General features: G+C 36.1%; 1 protein-coding gene across 5 annotated transcripts in view; it reads left to right on the plus strand.

Annotated features, from left to right (window-relative positions):
- Positions 1-21,338, plus strand: part of LOC129758752 (ribosomal protein S6 kinase 2 beta) — a 100,299-nt gene that overhangs the window by 57,377 nt on the left and 21,584 nt on the right. For 3 of the 5 annotated variants that reach the window (XM_055756357.1, XM_055756359.1, XM_055756358.1), the window contains one exon: positions 65-108. The exons of 1 other annotated variant lie outside the window; for it this stretch is intronic. In XM_055756357.1, coding sequence (XP_055612332.1) covers positions 65-108 — 44 coding nt within the window. Of the gene's footprint in view, positions 1-64; positions 109-176; positions 200-21,338 lie in introns of those variants that run through there. One more of the 5 variants, XM_055756361.1, reaches the window with a different exon arrangement.

Here is a 21,338-nt window from a genome sequence, read left to right on the forward strand (position 1 = left end):
AAATGAATTCCAAAATCCCATCGATTCTCATCTCTCTTTCATTCACTGTATTGTGTTTTTTCAGCGCACGGCGTGTCTAACTCGATTTCAGGTCTCCGGATAGTTTCTGTACGTAACAAAACAGTGTCATCTCATATGCTCCCTCAGAAAGAGTCCCGTGTCTGTCGATTTCTGTTTTGCTCTCTATTTTCAAACATAAGTATATCTATCTTAATCTTATTTGTTCCATGCGTCATATAGAACTTGAACATATAATCTGTGTTAGCCATTTCCTTTCTATTTTATACAATTCATTTTTCTCTCGCTATGCACGTTTTCAATATCAAAGTGATTCTTCTGTTGAAAGTGGATAATTTTTTTTTCTACTAAGCTACTGTCTATTATTTTTCCCCTCTGATGAAAGCCCAAAATATCATCGTCAAATCCTCCGGACAATAATTTACTATGTTATTTCCGTACTCAGGTCTGCATTCGATTAGTTTAGTTCGCTGTTTATCGGTTGTTTTTCTCAATATTGTTTTATCAAACATTCTACCATTTACTCTCTGCGTATTATTTTGATATTTATCTATTTCACAAACTCTCTTCGAATGGCGTGTGTGGATGAATGGCAGAAAAAGTTGACGAACGATATCGCTATCATAATATAATTTCCAGCTCAAAATATTATTATTGCATGTCCTAGGTACATATGTATATTCATGTTTGCATGGTAGATTATCAATAACATTGTCGGCAAGCTGAACAAGTCGGTGGTGTTTAGATTTGTAATGACAAAACGATGATGGTTAATGTTATTAGGAGCTGCTGGCACTCGTAAATCAACTACATACATATGTTTGATAAACGAATAAACGTTACAACGTAACGAGGAAGGTAGGTACAGAATTATGTCATTGGTGGGGTCTTCAAAAAAAAATTATATTATCATAAAATATTATCATAAAATATCGACACGTCGAAAACATTTTTGCTGCAAAATTTACCGAATACCCCTGTCCAGCTTTCCGTATTCTTATGAATGCGAAGCATTGAAATAGTTTAACTACTCTTTTTTGATAAAAAAAGACACAATAAATTCAATGATAGTTTGGCAGTCTCAGTCGAAATCCAAATGTCGAAACACTATAGAAAGATTTCCATATCAGTGCATTAAAACCCATATATCATTCACTAGATGACTACTAAACAGCGCAAGACGACGAACCTGATTATCGCAAAACTAAATTGGCTATTACTGTGCCTTTATGAACTTTCTCATTTGAGTATCATTTCCCTAAATATTGTCTCCCCACAACTGCGACGCTTTTAATTAAATTGTATTATTAAATTGTAGAATCCAGTCCATTTCTTACCGAGAAATATATAGCTGGTCGAAATAATTTCTTTTTTTCAGATCTCATGAAACTTAACGTGACCAAATCTTATTTCATCATTAACTCGTCAGCTTGACATAACCGGTCTTTGTAACATAGAGTGGAATCGATGATAAAAAGTTGAAAAATGAAATTCCAACCGGTCTTATGTATTATGTACAGTACCGTTCATAATTGTATAGAAATTGGGAGCACGCGCACTGTCACATCGACTTTGAACTTCCATAACTTTTGACTCTGATGATATTTTTTGATAAAATTTTCTGCAAAAGATAGATCAACTATCACACAATCATGTCACAAAATTTGAGCTTTCTGGAGTTTGTGTGGCCTGAGATACATGAATTCTACGAAAATCGGACTTTTTGGACTTTTTTCATTCAAACTGCAATATCTCGGAAACTACGCAACATAATTTGTTCAAATTTTGCAGGGTGATTGTGGAAATGTAAAGCTATCATGTCTGAAGTTTTTGGAAAGTTCGATCGATGGGATCAAAAGTTACTGGAGGTACAATTTTTCAGGCATGAACCTAGAAATGCGATTTCTATAGAATTTTGGACGATTGTTTCCATAGGAAAGTCCTATTTTATGTTTAACAACCAGTAGATCTATTTCAACCAAAAAATCAAAACAATTTCGCGAGATTCTGATTTCAAAACACAAATAGATCATTTATTCCATTTTTTCTTTTCTTCATTTCTTTCACCAGACATTTTTTGACTAATTTGTGGATGGAAACGATATTGTTCTCATGAATCGTCCAAAATTCTATAGAAATCGCATTTCTAGGTTCATGCCTGAAAAATTGTACCTCCAGTAACTTTTGATCCCATCGATCGAACTTTTCAAAAACTTCAGACATGATAGCTTTACATTTCCACAATCACCCTGCAAAATTTGAACAAAATATGTAGCGTAGTTTCTGACATATTGCATTTTGAATGAGAAAAGTCCAAAAAGTCCAATTTTCATAGAATTCATGTATCTCAGGCCACACAAAGTCCAGAAAGCTCAAATTTTGTGACATGATTGTGTTATCTTATTTTAATCGCCGCTGGGATATATTCTTATTTAATTTTTTGGCATTTCGGCGAGTTGTGAAAATTCAAGGTAGAATATTTAGAAAGAACATGAAAGTATTATAGGTGGAAAGATCAAAGCTAGAGCGCTTTGGGTAGAAGAAATTGAATAGTTGGTGAAAATGTGAGCAGGGCTTTTGTTGTGTGAACAGCTTTTGAACTACTTGCGTGATTCTTTGCCGCGCGCCGTTTCAATGTTGATAGGAAGCGATGAAGAAACCCATCGCATTCCTACCCACATTGAAACACGGACGGGTCGAACACATGTGAGATTGTGTCCGACCGGGCAAAAAATCACCCAAGCAGCGCTCACATGTGCTGTTCTATTGCTAAGCCAATTCTATCGATGCGTGCTACTTTTTTAGGTACATCGGATGGTTGCTACTTTTGTTTTCGCATATTATCCATCCGATGCCTTACTTTTTTGCCAAATGCATCGTGGTGAATTGTGTTGTAATTTTTGTTATCCCATTTCCCCCCTTCTTTAGCCAAGTGATTCTGTTATCTTAAGCTGTTCACACAACAAAAGCCCTGCTCACATTTTCACCAACTATTCAATTTCTTCTACCCAAAGCGCTCTAGCTTTGATCTTTCCACCTATAGTACTTTCATGTTCTTTCTAAATATTCTACCTTGAATTTTCACAACTCGCCGAAATGCCAAAAAATTAAATAAGAAGGTGACATGATTGTGTGATAGTTGATCTATGTTTTGCAGAAAATTTTATCAAAAAATATCATCAGAGTCAAAAGTTATGGAAGTTCAAAGTCCAAGTGACAGTGCGCGTGCTTCCAATTTCTATACAATTATGAACGGTACTGTATGTTCGTTGAACATCCACCATGGGTGCACGGATTCACCGCAGTTTTATCGAAGAATTTTTTTTTGCATTGAGATTAATAGATCGTCAAATCTCCAATCCAGAGGCTATCACACCCGAAACCATGGCTTCGTGTGACCTGTTGTGAAGTGAATGAAAAAATGAAATTCCAGGCGGACTTGTTCATTGAAACGTCCTTAATCTGTTTTCATTTTGATTCTCGGTTTTTACCGCGAAATTTTCATCATGGCGAGGCATCGAAGCAACAACATTTTTAAAAGATTTTAAACCACGAGAACAATTGGAATTCCATCTTTGCCCCATTCTCCATCGATTCCACTATGCTACAAATGCTTCTCGGTATAAAAAAGTAAGTCAGGAAACAGATGAAATATTGAAGAGAAATCAATGATAATTTTGGTTCCATTGTGCTTGTATGGATGACATGATATTGAGTTATCGAAGACCGTGAACAATAAATAAATAAAATAATGTCAAAAAATCAATATTTTTTTACTATGAGGTTTTACAAACTTCCAAAAATGCTTCCAAAAGAAATTTTTAATTTGCTACAGCGCCTCTAGTTGTCGTACCGAGAAACTAATGACAATTTTTTTATCTGGAAGAGTTTGTTTATCTAGTGGTGAAAATGTTGCCAGGATTGGAACACGTGTTGAAAAATATACAAAATGCAATGGAGAGGAAAAATAAATCTTCACAATCACATTGGAAACCCAATATGGTCGGGAAAAAATCTAGAGATCGAGAAATCCCGGGTCAGAAATTTTACCTTGTTATCCTTAAGAAAGATGGTTCAGATGGTTTAAATTTGTTTCCGGGATAAATTTGCCCGCAAGTTTATGATTTGGCAAGCCCAGTTGTATAATTGGTAATTGTAAATTTGGCTGTTAAAAAAAGACACTGGAGCATAGACTGTATGGATAAGTTTATATATAAAGTCTGCTTCATTTAATATTGGAACACAAACAATTGCGTGTAGTTCAGTCATTTATTAACGAATTCATAATTTGTTTTTCATACAAATGTAGCATTTTCTTTACTCTTTCATAAAAAAAAATTAAAAAAATTATTCATTGCTGTTTCGAAGAAATTCTCGTACTTTTCCCGTAATACGGCACATTAGGCGGCGCACACCCTTTTCGTCCACCGTTTTGGCGATTTGATTCCACCAGTTCTTCATTTGAGTCATGTTCCTAACAAGTTTTCCCTTTGCCTTAAGCCTCCGCTTCGTGATTGCCCAGTATTTCTCTATAGGCCGGAACTGGGGGCAGTTTGGGGGGTTGAGGTCCTTCGGTATTACGCTGACCCCGTTCGTTGCGTACCATTCCATAACCGTTTTGCTGTAATGGCAGCTTGCGAGGTCCGACCAAAACATTACTGGACGGTCGTGGGCACGAATAAACGGCAGAATCCGTTTCTGTAGGCACTCTTTTTTGTAGACTTCTGATGTCATTGTCTTGTCAGTGAGAAAGACTTTGGTTTTCTGTCCACAACTGCATATCCCCTGCCAAATCATGTACTTGCGAGCGAATTTATCCGCAAACACGAACTTAAATTTTGCAGGTACATCCCCCCGAGCCGTCGCCAAATAAAATTTTTGACCTGGGATTTGCCCAAAGTCCGCCTTCTCGTAGGTCTCATCGTCCATCAGAATACATCCGTCGAACTTGGTCAGCACTTGGTCGTACAGCTTTCGAGCACGGATTCTGGCCACATTGTTCTGCTTCAGCGTCCGATTTGGCTGTTTGCTGGCTTGGAATGACCTTATTCCTTCCCGGAGACGAATTCGTCGCACCGTACTGTGAGCGTTCTGGAACTTATTTGCCAAATCACGGTCTGAAAGATTGGGATTCCTCTTGACGGCCTTGATGACTTTCCCACGCAGTTTCCGGTCGACAGTTCCACTCCGACGCTTCGAATGCGGCTTCCGAGCCGTCGTCAATGTTTCCTTGTACTGCTTGATAACACGCCATACGGTATTTCTGGGCATTTTAAGCTGTTTAGCTAGCTTCGATGCCGACATGGTGTGGGGGAGTGTGGTGGGCCGCTAAGAAAAAAAAAAAAAATGGATTTTCAAGAAAACTGTGCACAATTTGATCTCTCCGTTCGGCTTCCATGGCGGTTGTTTACGAAATGCTATCGTTTGGTGTTATGACATAAATACAAGGTGAAAGGTTATGAATTTCCCGACACGTGGGTGAAAAAAGTTTCCAAATCCGTCCACTAGGAGCGCCACAATGAGCAAAAGAATTTGTTCCAAGATTAAATGAAGCAGACTTTAGAAATGTCTTCAGGAGACAGCTATGCCGTTTATCCATTCATACGAAAGCCCCGTGAGGTTTAAGACCGATCTAGAAAACTGCCAGAACGCCTGGGATAAATTATAATGATACCAGAAGAATAAATCCGAAGTTTTTGTATAAAGTTTTAATCCACCAAACTGCCCACAGTTTCGTCCCATCAGAAGATATTGCTCAATAATCAAGGGTTTCAAAGCAATCAAATCATCATCTGATATGGCCAATGGGGATAAAAAATGGCCAAAACGGTTGTGCAGAAACTGTTGGGAGGTATTCTCTAAAAAGTTCAAAAATCCATCAAAACAAAAATTTTTTTTTTTGTATTTTTCCTAAGCGTTTGGTAAAAATCCTTCAAAACATATTTTTACCAATTGTGTACGTTAGATTGGAGAAATCTGAAATTGTATGTGAACCGATTCTAAGTGTTACAAGCTTTCACCAAAACACATGATTGCACATAAGACTTAAAAATAATCAAAATTGTGGCTTGTTTTTACTTAGTTGTGGCTGTTTTTCATTTGTACGAAACTTCTCTTTAATAAGAATCTGTTTAGTACAATAGAAATTTTCAGCATATTGATATGAGTAGAATAAGGACTTCACTTTGTTTTCAATCTTCCTCAAAATGCTTATATTTTTAGTTTTAGTGAAAAATTAAAAATGCAATCTTTTCGCATTCGTATTCGCATGAACAATCGCCTTAAACTTCGGTTGGAGCTACTCAGCAACTCTCCGTTTCATAAAACTAAATTTTTTTTTCAAATTGTACGACTTTCTCTTTCGAGATGTTACACTTTCTGATCCATAGTTTTTAAAGAAGCTGAAATCTTCCAATTCGTTGCGGCAGATTTTTAAATTTCTTATACTGAAAAAACCAGCCCCACAGAACGTTGAAGGTGCCCTGGTGGACTGTTTAGGGTGATGATTTGGTCCTACATCTCTTATGACCCTAAAATTTCCCACTGAAACTCCTAGCTCCTACAATGAGAGTTGTGAACAAAAATCTTTTAAAAATATGAAATTTGTAAAATTATGTTTGGGTGTAATATGTATAATGGAAGGTTTCGAAAGACATAAAATCTTTCTATAACAATCTTCTCTTCACAAAAGAACAAATTATTTCCAGTGATAAGCGAGAAAATATTTATTCGCCTAAAAATACAATTAAGAGAAAAAAGAAAAACAAGTTATTTATAGAAAAATGCTTCGGTCAATGACTACTTCGATCCCCAAAAAATTTATAATACAATCTCTTACCTACACTCACAAATCGGAATCTACTCCAATAATGAACTTCCTTGGAGGTGGAATTATCGTTATAAGATTCTATGCCGGACCGGCATTAACAAGCTTTCTAATAACTGGCATTGTCCTCCCAGCGCAACCGCACTGCATATGTCTGAAAGAAACCAAATACACATATCTATACCATATCCTATCACAAGACAATACAAGATAGAAACAATCAGCCAGCAAGGATATTGTCGAATGACGTAGGGAAAAGTGTTCCTAAATGCGCATATTGGGTAATATGCGCATTAGACTGGCCCACATCGGAAAAAATCATTATATTCAGCGCGGCACCCCCTGAATTTGTGCATTTAGGTGAAAAAATGACTTTCTGAAAGTTTCAGGTCATTTGGAAGAAGCACTAGCTGGCTCAAATGGCTTGAAATTTGTATGGAGATTGTCAGCAAAATGTATGAAAAATCGACAAACTTTTACTCTTGGTGTTCTAAAATATGTTGTCAGTATGCTGGAAAGCTCAGAATTTCAGGAATTGTAGTTCAAACAATGACAAATAAGTTTGTAGAAGATTGTGATGCGATACGAGTTGACTGTGATAAGTTATCCACAATTTAGTGTGTGATTTTTTTCGCATTTCTTTGATATATTGTGAAGGGAGTATGGGCTAATAATCGCACTAACTTGATCGCATCGTCACGCAATGAGAATAACAAACAGAAAGTTTGTGACCTTTCTTTTAACTTTTGCAGATATTTGTTATAAAATAAGCTACAACTTTGCCTAGGACACAAACGTTCTATCTGTTATTCTCATTGTGTGACAATGCGATCAATTAGTACCAATAATCCAACTCTCAGAAAGTAATTTTTTCACTTAAATGCATCAATCTAGGGGGTGCCGCGTTGAAAAAAATGTTGTGAAAATTATCCCATACAAATTTGGGCCAGTCTAATGCGCGTACAGCCGATTGACGATATGGCTGGAGAATCATCATATCTAGTCAGTGCAGTTTGAGGGTAATACGCTTTTAACACATGGCATGAAAAAATTAAACTGTTATATAAAGTCGAAAAAATTTAAAAATTCTAATAAGATTTTTGTCAGTTTTGTTATAATATATTGAACTTTAATTATCGTGCGAACAGATTCTGTGAGTAAAAATTTCAATGGTTTTTCTTTCTTATTCATCTGGAAATCGAAAATGCAATAAATTGAAGCTTTTGGCAAAGTTGTAAATGATAAGATATCGGAATAAGAGACAGGTTGTGAATGCCCATATCAAGGCAGGTAAAATGCCTATATCAAGAAAAATAGGTTAGCCTTAATTTTTTTTTTACTTTTTATCATTGAAACATTAAATCTACGCTCAAATCACGATCTTACAGCGGAAAAAGAAGAACTTCATACTGATCCGATAAAAATACGATGTGTACAAAATATTACCATGAAATATGGCCATATGGAGTACCTTACTATGTTTCATGCAAAAGAACTAGAGATGTAAAAATTTTCACCAAAATTTCAGCCTTGACATATGTTTAACATCCGTTTCTACCATTTTCAATTCAATGATATCAAAATATTGCAAGTGTTAATGAAATATAGCTAAAAACATAAATATGCGCATTTAGCCCGCCAGTTTCGGAAATCGGCTATTTTGACTTCCTTTATTACAAAATTATTTTCTCAAAAACTGTTAAAGATTTTAACAGAAAAATTGCTGTAACGTATATAAAACAGATGTCCGCTAATGTGCATATAGTTTTTAGACTCCTATCTATTGTAATATGGGAGAAAATTAGTGCTTTCCTTAATATGCGCATATAGCCCGCCTCTCCCCTACCAAGCGCTGTGTTGTGTATGTAAACCGGCAGTAGAAAAAGAAAACATTATTTGATTCCAACCGAACGGCAAAAAATCACCAGCTATGATTAGCTGTGCGTGTGTATGTAAACCGGCCGGCAATAGAAAATAGTTTCTATTTTCCCCCATATCCATCCCGTTCCCCTTCCACTCTCATCCCTTTCTTATCAAAGACAAAGGAGGGTGAAAAATCGGCGGTGGCAGAAGGACTATGTCAATGAACTTTCGATGACTCAGATGGTGCAATGGGTAAGATATCCGATTGGCACGCCTAGATCAGATGTTGCAGTGAGTTCGATTCTCGCTATATATTTTTTGGGATGAATTATCCAATGGAATGAAAATACCATAAAATGTTTTTCATGTTTCGCTTGAATGTAGTGGTCATGCATCATTAAGCTTTGGAGCTCGAGTCTATATGCCAGTGGTGCTTTTCCAATCATATCATCTTTAGTACAGTACACTTTTCAGCGCATTTTCGGCACTGAGATTTGCTTAATAGGCATTGGATTTTTGCAATCTCTTCTATGGGTGTACATGTAAAAATTGAGGCGGTTTCTTTGTAACACTATCACGTAAAAACGGGTGGTCAGAATGACCTGAAATTTATTTCCCGAGAGTTTTTTTGGACCAAGGATGGTTTGTATAATAGTTTCAAAACACTGTATGGAAATGGGGCTCCCATAATCCATTCAAAATCGGACACAGCTGAAACCGTTTTCAGACGATTTTTATAAAATTGGTACACAAGCATAAATTGACTCAAATAGTTGATTTATAATGATGAATGACTCCTCTTATTTCAAAAAAAGAGTGGCTCCCATACAAAATTTATAGAAAATCAAAGTAATTCATATCATTTTAAGCGATGCTCATGAAATTTTGTACACATGCAAATTTTGGCCTGACAAGATGATTTGTTGCTCTTTCATAACGGGAACGTCACATTCAACGTACAATTCGACATAACACGAAAAATCGTAGAACCAGATTGTGATTAAATTTGGTTCACAACCTTATTTTAATGCTAAAACATGATTTATTGTTATGAATGACCTCTCTTATTTTAATTGGGGGGACCCATACAAATTCTTATAAACATTTTAAAATGGGAGCACTATCTCTGTGATAACATAACAGGGTGATCAGATTTCCGTGAAATTCGGTACCCGAGGGTTTCGGGCCAAGGAAGTTGATGTATTATGCAGAATAACCCCTCTCGGATTTGAAACGGGGACTCCCATACAAAATTAATAGTAAAATCAACAGCACTAATATGATTTTTATGTGTTATTTATAAAATTAGGAACACATGGAAGTTCTCACATAACAAAATTATTCATTATGTGTCTCATTTCGAAAAACGGGGCTTCCACGTTACACAGCTTGAAATTCGATATAACCCGAAGAATATTCATGCAATTTTCACCAAAGTTTGTAAACAAGTATGATTTAACATACAAAATCAGAATAAAACACACCTTACTTGGCACACAAGCATGTTTTTACTAATCGAGAAAATTTATCGCATTGGAAGACCTTTTCCACTCCAAAAAGTAGTGGCGAAGGGGAAAGTTAGACTTTACGTAAAAAAATTCAAATAATTTATACAAAAATTGATACGCTATCATGTTTTTTTAAAAACATTTGCATTGATTTATTGAATAACTTCAACAAATCCATCAATTCATTGACAAATCTACTGCAGCATATTTTCCAAACAACACCTACTTTTCGGCAGTTCAAAATACCTTCTCAACTCGATTGAACAGAAAAATAAACAATTAATTGCCCGCGGAAAATTTTGCCTCTGGCCATTAGCACCACTTGGTGCGAATGAATGCGTTGGAGTGAAGCTAGTTTGTTGACATTTTCACTTTTTGCGTCTAAAATCGAGAGGAGCCGTTCCATTTGGTGGATAGAATCTAGTCCTAGCCATTCATTTTTACCTTCGGCCATTGTTGTTGTACCAGTTTGGCACGCTTCAACAATTTGTAGTACTTCCCCACCCATTCCGGTTTCCTCTTGGCATTAGAGCACCTCTCAATGTTTTGTAATTCAAGCAGGAGAAAATGAATTTTTCCTTCCGAGAAGCTGGTTCCCCCACTTTTTCGGATGGAAGCTCAGATTCCTATACTTCCGTTGGAAACGTTTCGAAAGTTCAAAAGTAAACTCGACGCATACCGAGAGAGCAACTTTTGAAAAGGTTATAAATTTTCCTTACAAATTTATAATTTTTGAAAGAGATGTTTTTAGTTCTAGAGCCCATCTAAAAAGTTGTAACATTCCAAAATTGCAACTGTTTTTAGCATAAACTTCCATCCAAAATGTTAGTCCTGATTGGAATACATCTCTCACTGCTAAGTGTTGTTCAACTTTGATGAGATTTGTCTGGCTGTTGATACATCTCATCAGCAGACATCACGAGTAGCCTGACTGGTTGGCTGGTTGAAAACTTTCGTCGGGCGGACGCAAAACGTTTTGCTTCAAGGAATTAGCAAAAATGTCACGCGATTCCAAACTGGGACTGACGCTGAACTTTTATTGTTGTTGTTAGAATTTTTAGATGGCCAACCTAGACTGGGTCTTTGGTTGGTTGCTATCCTAAGGCACACGGCAAATTTTCATTGAAAAATATCTGTTTCAGGCATCCGTTGATTAAAATGTTTAATCGAGAAATTTCAGAGAACGGAAATTTATGATTTCTCTGGAATCAAACTCGAGAAAAGGTATCCAAATTTTCCAAACTTCGTCCCGGTGAAGTTTTGTGAATTTTGGCAAAAATTTGTTTACACTTTTTGATACTTTAACAATCAATGATGAATCGAATAATAACCAGTTGATGAACGTTGCTAAAATAAATTCATGATTCGAGGTTCCTCCTAGAGATCTTGAGAACAATTCACATGCAGAGATATCATTGAACCTTTGACAGATATTTTTCCAATTCGAGTTGTTTGTTTGTCATGCTGATTTCATCCATTTTATTCTCGAGTACTTCTGATTTGTTTTCTGTGAATTTCCGGTCAACTTCCGAAAGTTTGTTTATGCCATCTTATTTTCACTTTATAATTGTGATTCTCGAGAAAAAAAATTATGTACAAATCATGAACCCTCATGACAAAATCCTTAAGATCACATCCATTTTTCCGTGAAGTGAAACTGAGAATTGCGCACATGAATTGAGTTGAGACTATAGGATTGAGTTTTAAAAATTGAAGGAAACAAAAAAAAAATTAAAATCAAGAGTGTAGAGTTTAGAGTTGGGGGATGAGAGTTCCGATGTAAAAGTTGAGAGTTGATGGCTGAGAGCAGAGTTGAGATTTAGGGTATGAGCACAAAGAAGAGAAAGGGAGTGGGATTCACATCTCAGAGTAGAAATTTAAGAGAATAGAGCAGAGAGAAGCGGGTAGAGTAAGAAAAGAGAGCAGAGAATAGGAAAATAAGAGCCAAGAAAAGTTGAGAGTTGAGAGTTGAAAGCTGCGGATTGAAAGTTGAGCGTTAAGAGCTGAGAATTGAACGTATAATGTAGAGAGTAGAGAGTAGAGAGTAGAGAGTAGAGAGTAGAGAGTAGAGAGTAGAGAGTAGAGAGTAGAGAGTAGAGAGTAGAGAGTAGAGAGTAGAGAGTAGAGAGTAGAGAGTAGAGAGTAGAGAGTAGAGAGTAGAGAGTAGAGAGTAGAGAGTAGAGAGTAGAGAGTAGAGAGTAGAGAGTAGAGAGTAGAGAGTAGAGAGTAGAGAGTAGAGAGTAGAGAGTAGAGAGTACAGAGTAGAGAGTAGAGAGTAGAGAGTAGAGAGTAGGAGTAGAGAGAAGACAGTAGAGAGAAGACAGTAGAGAGTAGAGAGTAAAAAGCTGATAATTGAGAGCAGAGAGTAAAAATAAGAAAATTTGAGGGTTGAAAGTTAAGAGTTTTAAACTGTGAGGAATAAGAACTACGAGAATTGAGAAAATTGAGAAAATTGAGAGAATTGAGAAAATTGAGAGAATTGAGAAAATTGAGAAAATGTAGGAAAAAGTTTAAAAAATTTAGTAAATTAAAAGAATTTAAGATTGTATGAAAATTTAAAGGTACTTAAAATATAAATTCAAGGCTTCCATATGTTTCTTCCATTTCTTTGAACTTTCAAAGCAGCCAAAAGTCTAAGAAAAAGCTGTTCAACATTTTCAAACAGGATTCGTCGTCTTTTGCAAAAGCAGCTTTCGCTTTTAATTTGTAAAATACCATCAACCAATTTCTCTTCTCATCGGCTCGTTAAACTTCGACAATCGGTGCCAAAAGCTTTCAATCAAGCGACGACGTGTGAGCGTGTGTGGGTTGAGATTTTGCGTGGGCGTAAGTATTTAGGCGCAAAAAGTCGCCTACCCGAAGAAAATTCATTTCAACGAAAACAGTTTTCAGGAAATTCCCAATTTAATTTGTCGGAAGCTTACGGTTTTTCACTTTTCGTGCCCGGAAATTTTCAAGTGTTCATTGCCGCTTTCTTTCTTTGCTGTTGAGTGTTTCGGCAACATTTTACGTTGTTATGAGAGCCGACTTGCCAATTAAGATTAGAAGATCAAATAAAATTTGAATGGTGTTGCCTGACTTCCGCCCACAGCTTTTGTGTTAGCCTTAAACTGCAGATGAGCAGCAACAGCAGCAGTCAATTTTATATCCTATCATTTAAACATCGTGTTCCGTTCTGTCGTCCCCCAGGTGAAAATCGGCTGTTGTTGCACCTGTTAACGAGTCTATTAATATTTAAATACGGCCTCGACGGCCACGTTATGCTGGCAGCCGTTTTTATTCCCGGCCTTTCTGTTGATAGCCAATGTGAATTCATTTATAAGCCATTACGCGAATTTGCATCCTACCGACTGAGTGAAAGAAACTCTCTCCCGGTTCATCGCAGGACCATCCTTCCGGGAACTTGCCAGCTATCTATTCGGTTAGGTTGAGATATTCATAGCCCTCTTCTGGCAGATGCTTTCGGTTAAGACCATAAATAAAGTAATGGTTGGCAATTTTTCTAACACGAAAATTTACTCAATTTAATCATCCTTTTCCGGGTAATGTCCTGCCGCAGGATAGAATAATCGTAGGTTTTGTTCGATGTTTGAAAAATTGTAAAACATTATTGCCAGAAAAGTGTCCAAATTGAAAAACAGTGTCACAACTTAAAATTTATTAATCGTAAATAGTGATCATTATAATTCTTTGTTTTATTTTTGTTAAATTTTCCTAATGGGTTTCAAGTTGTTTTTCGCAATCTATTTACAACCCAATTTCAATCTTCTTGTTAGTTTATTTTCTAGCTTGCAGGTTTAAAAAGAACTAAGTTTACTATGTACTTGGGGATCACCACAATAACATAACAAATTACGCATACAAATAACTTATACCTTGAGCGAAATAAAAAAAAACAGCACCTGTATTTTGCTTGTTAAACGATGATTGCTCAAATGCTCAAAAAATCGTTTTAGAGGCATATATAAAAAAAAAATGTTATTATACAATTTGTTTTTTTTTATTGTTTGATTTGCCAAATACAGTGAACAAATCCGGCTAAATACGAGCATTTTTCAAAAATCCGGGCAACTGGGCCGGGCCGGTCTGTTTCCAAATACTGTATTCAATATCCGGGCAAACCAAGATAAACCGGGCAACCTGGCAATCTTAGTCTAGATACGATTTATGGTCTTCCAAAATTTACCCTTACTCGGTCATAGGGAATTTTTGTATGCACAAAGGAATAAGAAATTTGGTCCTAGAATCTCATATTCATAGATTTTAGGAACTGATAAAATTATGTATTACTGACGGTTAAAGATAAGGTTTAATTGTTTTTCGGCATATCAGTCTTTATTTTCTTAAACCGATGTTTTGACTGATCCTACGTTTCGATGCTCATTGGCATCTTCCTCAGAGAATTAATCTATCGTTCCGCGTGAAATTTCTGTGCTTATGTGAAGCATATTGTCCACTTTTTTCTTCTCTAATCGTATCTATGTTTGTAAACTTATTTTGGATTTTTGTATGGTTTTTCGTGAACGAATGAATAATTTTGAAGAAAATATTAGACGATTAGAGAAGAAAAAAGTGGACAATAAGCTTCACATAAGCACAGAAATTTCACGCGGAACAATAGATTAATTCCCTGAGGAAGATGCCAATCAGCATCGAAACGTAGGATCAATCCAAACATCGTTTCAAGAAAATAAAGACTGATATGCCGAAAAACGATTACATTAAATCATCCAGTCGACCCCTCTAAAAATCTGTTAAAGATAAGTTTAGATAATCAAACATTCGGCCGAAGGCCGCTAGGCCGAAAGATGTTAGGCCGAAGGTCACTATGCCGAATGAGTTAAAAGGCCGAAGGTTATTTGGCCGAATATCATTTGGCCTAATGGATGTTAGGCCGAATGGTCATAAGATCGTTTGGATGCTAAGCCAAATGGCCAGTAGGCCGAATGGTCGTCAGGCCGAATTGATGCTAGGAAAAAAAAAGTCGTTAGGCCGAATGCTCGTGAGGCCGAATGGTCGTAAGGCCGAAAGATCGTTAGGCCGAATGGATATAATGCCGGATTGGACCAATCAGCTTTGCGACCATTTGGGCCATCGTCCATTCGGCCTAACGACTATTCGGCCTAACAGCTATTCGCCCGAATATGTAAACAAGCGTCCCATTTGGCTTAGTGTCCATTCGGTCTAATGACCATTCGGCATGGCCTAATGAGTCCATCCTAATGACCTACAACCGAATTGCTTTCAGCCGAATGACCCAGCCCCGACCGGGAAAACCGGAAAAAACCGGAAATTTTAGAATGAAAAAGTTTAAGAGATTGTATATCAGACACAACCAAAAGGTTTACGTAGAATTACGGCATCTTTTTTCAATTTCACATAAACTTAAAAAATTTGTTTAATTTTAACTTATATATTTTTTTCTTGTTATAGCCAGTGTCATTTCTAGTCAGCCCTAACCCCTTACCCTTAACACTGCAACATGTAAACCAAATAAGCACCAGCTCCAGCGCCGACTCTCTGAGCAAGCCAAGCCCTAGTTGAACTTGCATGTGTTTAGTTCAAAAGTTGCTGAGCAACTAATCAAATTCGCTTAAATTTTGATTTTATATGCCTAAAATATCTTAGCGCACGCAAAATGAAGGAAAAGTTCAAAGCATAATAACGAAAAAGGGTGGAGCACACGTGCAAGTATCGACGAACAAAAGCTTGCTTTGATTCATTGGTTTTCCATCCGGATCAATTTAAAGTACACTGCCGTCCAAAAGTTTCGGATCACCCCTTTTCAAAACATGAAAACACACTTATCAAAACACATTAGTTCAATTTTGGGCAATAGATTGCATTGTGCTTCAAATTTTATAGCTACTAACATAAAACATAAACATAAACATCCGACAGTTTTAATGTTCTGTTGAAATTTTTGTTGTTTTAACTTAATCTTTCCTCTTATGGAAATTTTATGCTCTTTGATAGAGAACATTTTCTAGAATCTATTCACATTAAAAATATGCAAATATAACAAACTTTTTGGAGTTAATGCAATTGCGATGAGTTAGCATGTGTCGAATACTTTTATCCATCTGCTTCATGAGTTCTTCAAGTGATGATTGATTATTTCTCGATCATTTTTACCAAGATTTAAAAAAATCCTGGATTTTTTTTCGCTCGGGTGTTTTGCGCACCAATTTGTATTTGCGTTTTATTAGTATTGGTGTACCAACACATAGCCGACCCAAAATGATGTACGGAAAAGATGTCTGTTAAAGAGGCGTTTTTTGTGACGCGAGATCCGTTCGCGAATTTCTATTTGCCCCCCTATAGTGTTGCCGTAAGACGTAATTCTACGTCAAAAGTGGTGGCCACCCTCATGAATGATTGACTGTCGTAAAAATTGTCTTCTATTATTTGTTCTGAATAATCCAAAGGACAATTCAAGCATAAATTTTTGTTTGAACAAAAAAACAACCCAAATAAATCCACCTTATTTATGGATTATCCGTTAATCCTTTAACGCCTTTTGTTGTTTTAAAACAACACTTACTAAAATCCAATTACCTCGCCGACGCGTGAATAATTTTCAGTCACATTTTGACAAAAAATATTTCAAATTGAAAGATATTAACGCATGGTATTTTCATTACGGTATTTCAATGTATGTGTGAGATATCCATTAAAAATATTTTTTTTAAAAAGATTTTTGGAAATTTTAACAATTTTTTCAAACTCAATCAATCCCAAAAATCTTCCTGTGCTTGCTGAGCAATGTTTGTAATAAATTTGTTGATTCGTATTAAAATAAATCAACATATTCAAAAACTATATTCTAATTTTTTCTGTAATTTTCCATATTCGAGAGGCGTTTCAGGCGCGAATATTTGGGAGAGCTCAGGAAATATACTGGTCATTCCATACCAGGTCCCCATGAAACTACATCGACCTTCTTCGATGTAGCCCTGAATCAGTAGGATGGCTTATTGTTATGTCAATTAGAAAAATCCAAACTTTTGGGTAAATTGGACCACCCTCCTCCGAATAAAGCCCCACCATTCTTAAAAATTTTGCCCTTTTTACCAAAAAAACAGCAATCTTTTCTTTTGCATGTTTTCATAGTACATATGTTATATTTTTTTTAACGTTTATTGGTACTCACAACTCTGAGTTATAATTTTTTTCGCAAATTTTCATCTCCTTACTGTTTGTTGTTTGTTGCAAGCTCAGTCCATTACTAAAAAATCTGTTAGGGTGAAGCTTTCCATTTGGAAGTTTTTTGTCACTAAGAAACTTCATTATCATTTCCATGTTTTTTTTATTGTTCACTGAACTGTAAATAAATTTGAAAATGGATACACTTACATATGTACACGGAAAATAATAAAAAGGTAAAATTTACCTTTTTGCGAGGTGATTTTTTTCCACCCCTCTTTCGAGGTAAATTTTACCTTTTTTTCATTCACCTAGCAAAAAGCTAAATATTACCTTTTTTCAATTCACCTGGCAAAAAGGTAAATTTTACCATTATCACCTAGCAAAATAGTAAATAATACCGTTTTCCCATTCACTAATTTAAAAGGTAAATGCTATTTGGTTTGGTTGGCTCTTCAATAAAAATGAAAACAAAATTCATTCTGATATTTATATTTATTTGAAATAAATAGGGACTATTCATTTTATTTATTTTTGTAATGTATCACTGTGTTTAAAAAAATTATTGAAGTAAATCCTTTTTCGCCAGGCTCGTGGCAATTCAGCTTCACGTTCTTCCGCGCCATAATGGCGACTAATCCATTCAGATCCGGCTTTTCCGGAAAGATATCTTGAGGATGACGTGAAATATACCTCGAAGCTGGGCCGATCTGAAACAAAAGCATAGTATTATGACGAGAACCAGCAAAACTAAATAATATCTAAGAAAAAACTTACCATTCTGTTCCGATTTTCTCATATTGGCACGAAACATAACTTCCCTTCTGAACGACAAAACAGCTTAACCTCAATAAACGGATTCGTCAAATCTAGCGTAACATTTCAAAAGGGCGAAACTGCCAAATGTAAACAAATCGAGTTAACGGTCATTCCGGATACTCGCGGTTGCACTTTACCTATTAAACGCGGTTTCATTTTAAAATTACTTAAAACTTTCAAAAAAATGATAAAATTTAATTGGGCGAAACTTCCTGTTGATGCATTTTCGTTGGAACGTGAAGTTACGCCTATTCAAAATGGAGTGATTTTTTCTATTCGTGTAGGGCCAATAGGCGTAACTGAGTTGACCGTGTGTGACAAAACGGCCTAATTAGTTTTTCCGTGTAGGACGAATGGGCGAAACTTCAAAACCAAAACAAAAACGGCCGATCAATTGGGCGAAACTTGCAAGCGTAACTGGAATCGAAAATCATAAAAGGAAGAAACACGAAAATCTTTGAAATTAAGCGAAAAAAGTTAAAGTTCTTGGTAACCATCGAACAATAAGGGAATTTAATGCACATTTTTTAATTTTGTTGAACAAAAGGTGGTCGATTTTTTAAATAGGATTTGAATAGGTGTTCCGAATTTTCAAACGCTTTTTTCTCGTTTCGAGCAAACTGCTAGTTTCGCCCTTATGAAATGTTACGCTAGAAATAGTTACTTTTGTTCGAGATGAATTGTACCGTTTTGTTTAGCTCAATCCAGGTCAATTTCACCTCGCTACGAGGTAAGTTTTACCTTATTTGGATTTACCTTTTTTTCTAGGTGAATTATACTTTTTTATTGAGCTCAATTCAGGTGAACTTCACCTCGCTACGAGGTAAGATTTACCTTTTTTGGATTCACCTTTTTTCTCGGTGAATTGTACCTTTTTTCCAACTTCGATTCAGGTAAATTTTACCTCGCGATGAGTTTCACCTCGAAGAGGTAGAAGTTACCTTTTTGGCTTTCACGAGCTTTCACCTTTGCTAACTCGGTAAATTTTACCTTTTTATTATTTTCCGTGTACATTGTACAGACAATCGATGCTGTGATTTGTATTATGAAAGACTTCATTCTTTTAATGGCGAACGTTAAAAATTGTTATGCGTGACCCATATTCAAAATTCCAAATTTGGAAACAAACTGTTTTCTCGATGGAAGCAATCATAGATCACTGAAGAACATTACCATTACTGGTGGAATTTTGGTGCGCTAACTTTCGAGAAAGTTATAAAAAATGTAACTGATTTTCAAGAGTGTTCGTAAATATAATAAGAAGTTTTTTTTTCAAAAAAAAAAAATGTATGTTGAAAATGTTTTGTTGGTTTCGTTGTACAACTTATAAGATTTATGTGCGTAATATTCTCAGCTAATTGACTTGAGTAAAGTTATGAAGCATATGCCGTTAAAATGAAGCATCAAGTGTTTCCCTCCCCCACCGCCGCGCCGTGAGCACATTCAGCAGTTTCCATCGTTAATCGTATTCGCTTTTATTTATGTATGTGTACGGATTGATATCAGCCAGATGTGTTCGTGGAAATCGGGCTTCCGTAAAACAAACACAATCCATTAGCAGCAGCGAGCGAGCAAGCAAAGAGGTGCGAACGTGATTCGGCTCGCCAACCGATTTTGGCATTTCGGAAAGCTTAGATTTGCCGATGGGATATCGTTTATTTTTCTTTTTCTTTTATTCGTTGTTCCGTCGGAAAAGTTCCCCTTTTTTCCCAGGAAGAAAAAACAAGGAAAGGACCAAGTGAGGAAAGCTTATTTCGTCAGTCGATTTCCGGCGAGAAATCAACAGATGTAAATATCTGATGGAAGGAAATTTGATTATCTTTTTTGTTTTTTCAAACCTGTCTGGTTCCCCGGGATTGGAGTTTGATACCCACCCAAAACAAGGATACTGGGTGTTATGGTTGAGATTATGGTTTTCATGTCCTGTGGCAGAAGATCCTGACTGAGATTTTTTGGTACCTGTCTCCGGCTCAATTTGTCATAATGTGGGATTAGTTGTGGAGATACGTGTTTGTTTTTTATTCGTTGTTCAAAGTGACTAACTACAGTAAAGCTTTCCCATTTCCAGTTACTGGCCACTTGAGCCATTTCGAATTCATTCACAATTAATCGAGCAACATGCGATTCCCAGCAGTGAAATTACTGCCTCCACGATGTGTTATCGATGTTGAAGATAGGTTGAAGGTCCTATTTCTTGTGATTCTCTATAAATAATTTCAAGAGCTGTATAAAATAATGTATCTGATTTTTTTTCCAACCCTCTTTACCAAAAAAATAATCAGGTTATTTATGCCAAAGGTCGGATGCCTCACTTTTTCATTTGCTGGGGCAAATTGCAGACAAATGAAGCCACAGCATGACATGGTGGTATGATGACGACAGAAGGCGTCTGGAGTACAATTGTACTGAAGACTTTTGCATTACTTTACACTTTATAGTTTTTCTCTTGGGCTTAATTCGGTTTATTGGCGCTGGGCCAGTTCCTAGAACACTGGCTAGTAGTCTTACCGGCAGCAGGGTTTTCATGGAAAATTGTAATGAGTGTAGTTTTATTAAATGGTTTTAGGAAAACGTATCAATAAGATCTTTGAAGTAGTTTGAAAAAAGAAAATCCTTGTTACAGTAATCGCAATTCTCGGTAATCAGAACTGAAAATACGCAAATTTGACTATGCACTGAATATTAGACTGAGTCGATTTGGGGTTATTTTTGAATTTCTCAAACCCTGGGGTCTTAAAAGCTTCGTTTTGGTCCAAAGCTCATCTATGATTTTTTGCAGAATTTTTAAGTAACGTTTACATGGTTAAATTTGAACTTTTAGGTTTGTATGGGAAAATTGAATATTTTGTACTGAAAAATCAACATCATTTTTGTTTCTTCTGTGGAACCGAGCCTGGTAATGGTTTTTGTGCCAATTTATAAATTTCTTACAGAAAATTTTCCGCTGAACAACTTTGTCGAATATCATAACTTCGTATCTTTTTAGACAAAAAAGTTATTAGCTCATTAACAGGTGTATGTCTTTTGGCATTGATAAACAAGAAATTCAATTGACATCACTGCTGGGTGCCTAGCGAAGTATTGCAAGACCATTTTTCATGCCAAATTCGTGGAGCACAAGCAGTGGTGTCAATTGAATTCATGGTTTATCAACTCAA

Source organism: Uranotaenia lowii, chromosome 3, assembly GCF_029784155.1.
Source record: "Uranotaenia lowii strain MFRU-FL chromosome 3, ASM2978415v1, whole genome shotgun sequence".
In the NCBI taxonomy this organism is placed as follows: domain Eukaryota; kingdom Metazoa; phylum Arthropoda; class Insecta; order Diptera; family Culicidae; genus Uranotaenia; species Uranotaenia lowii.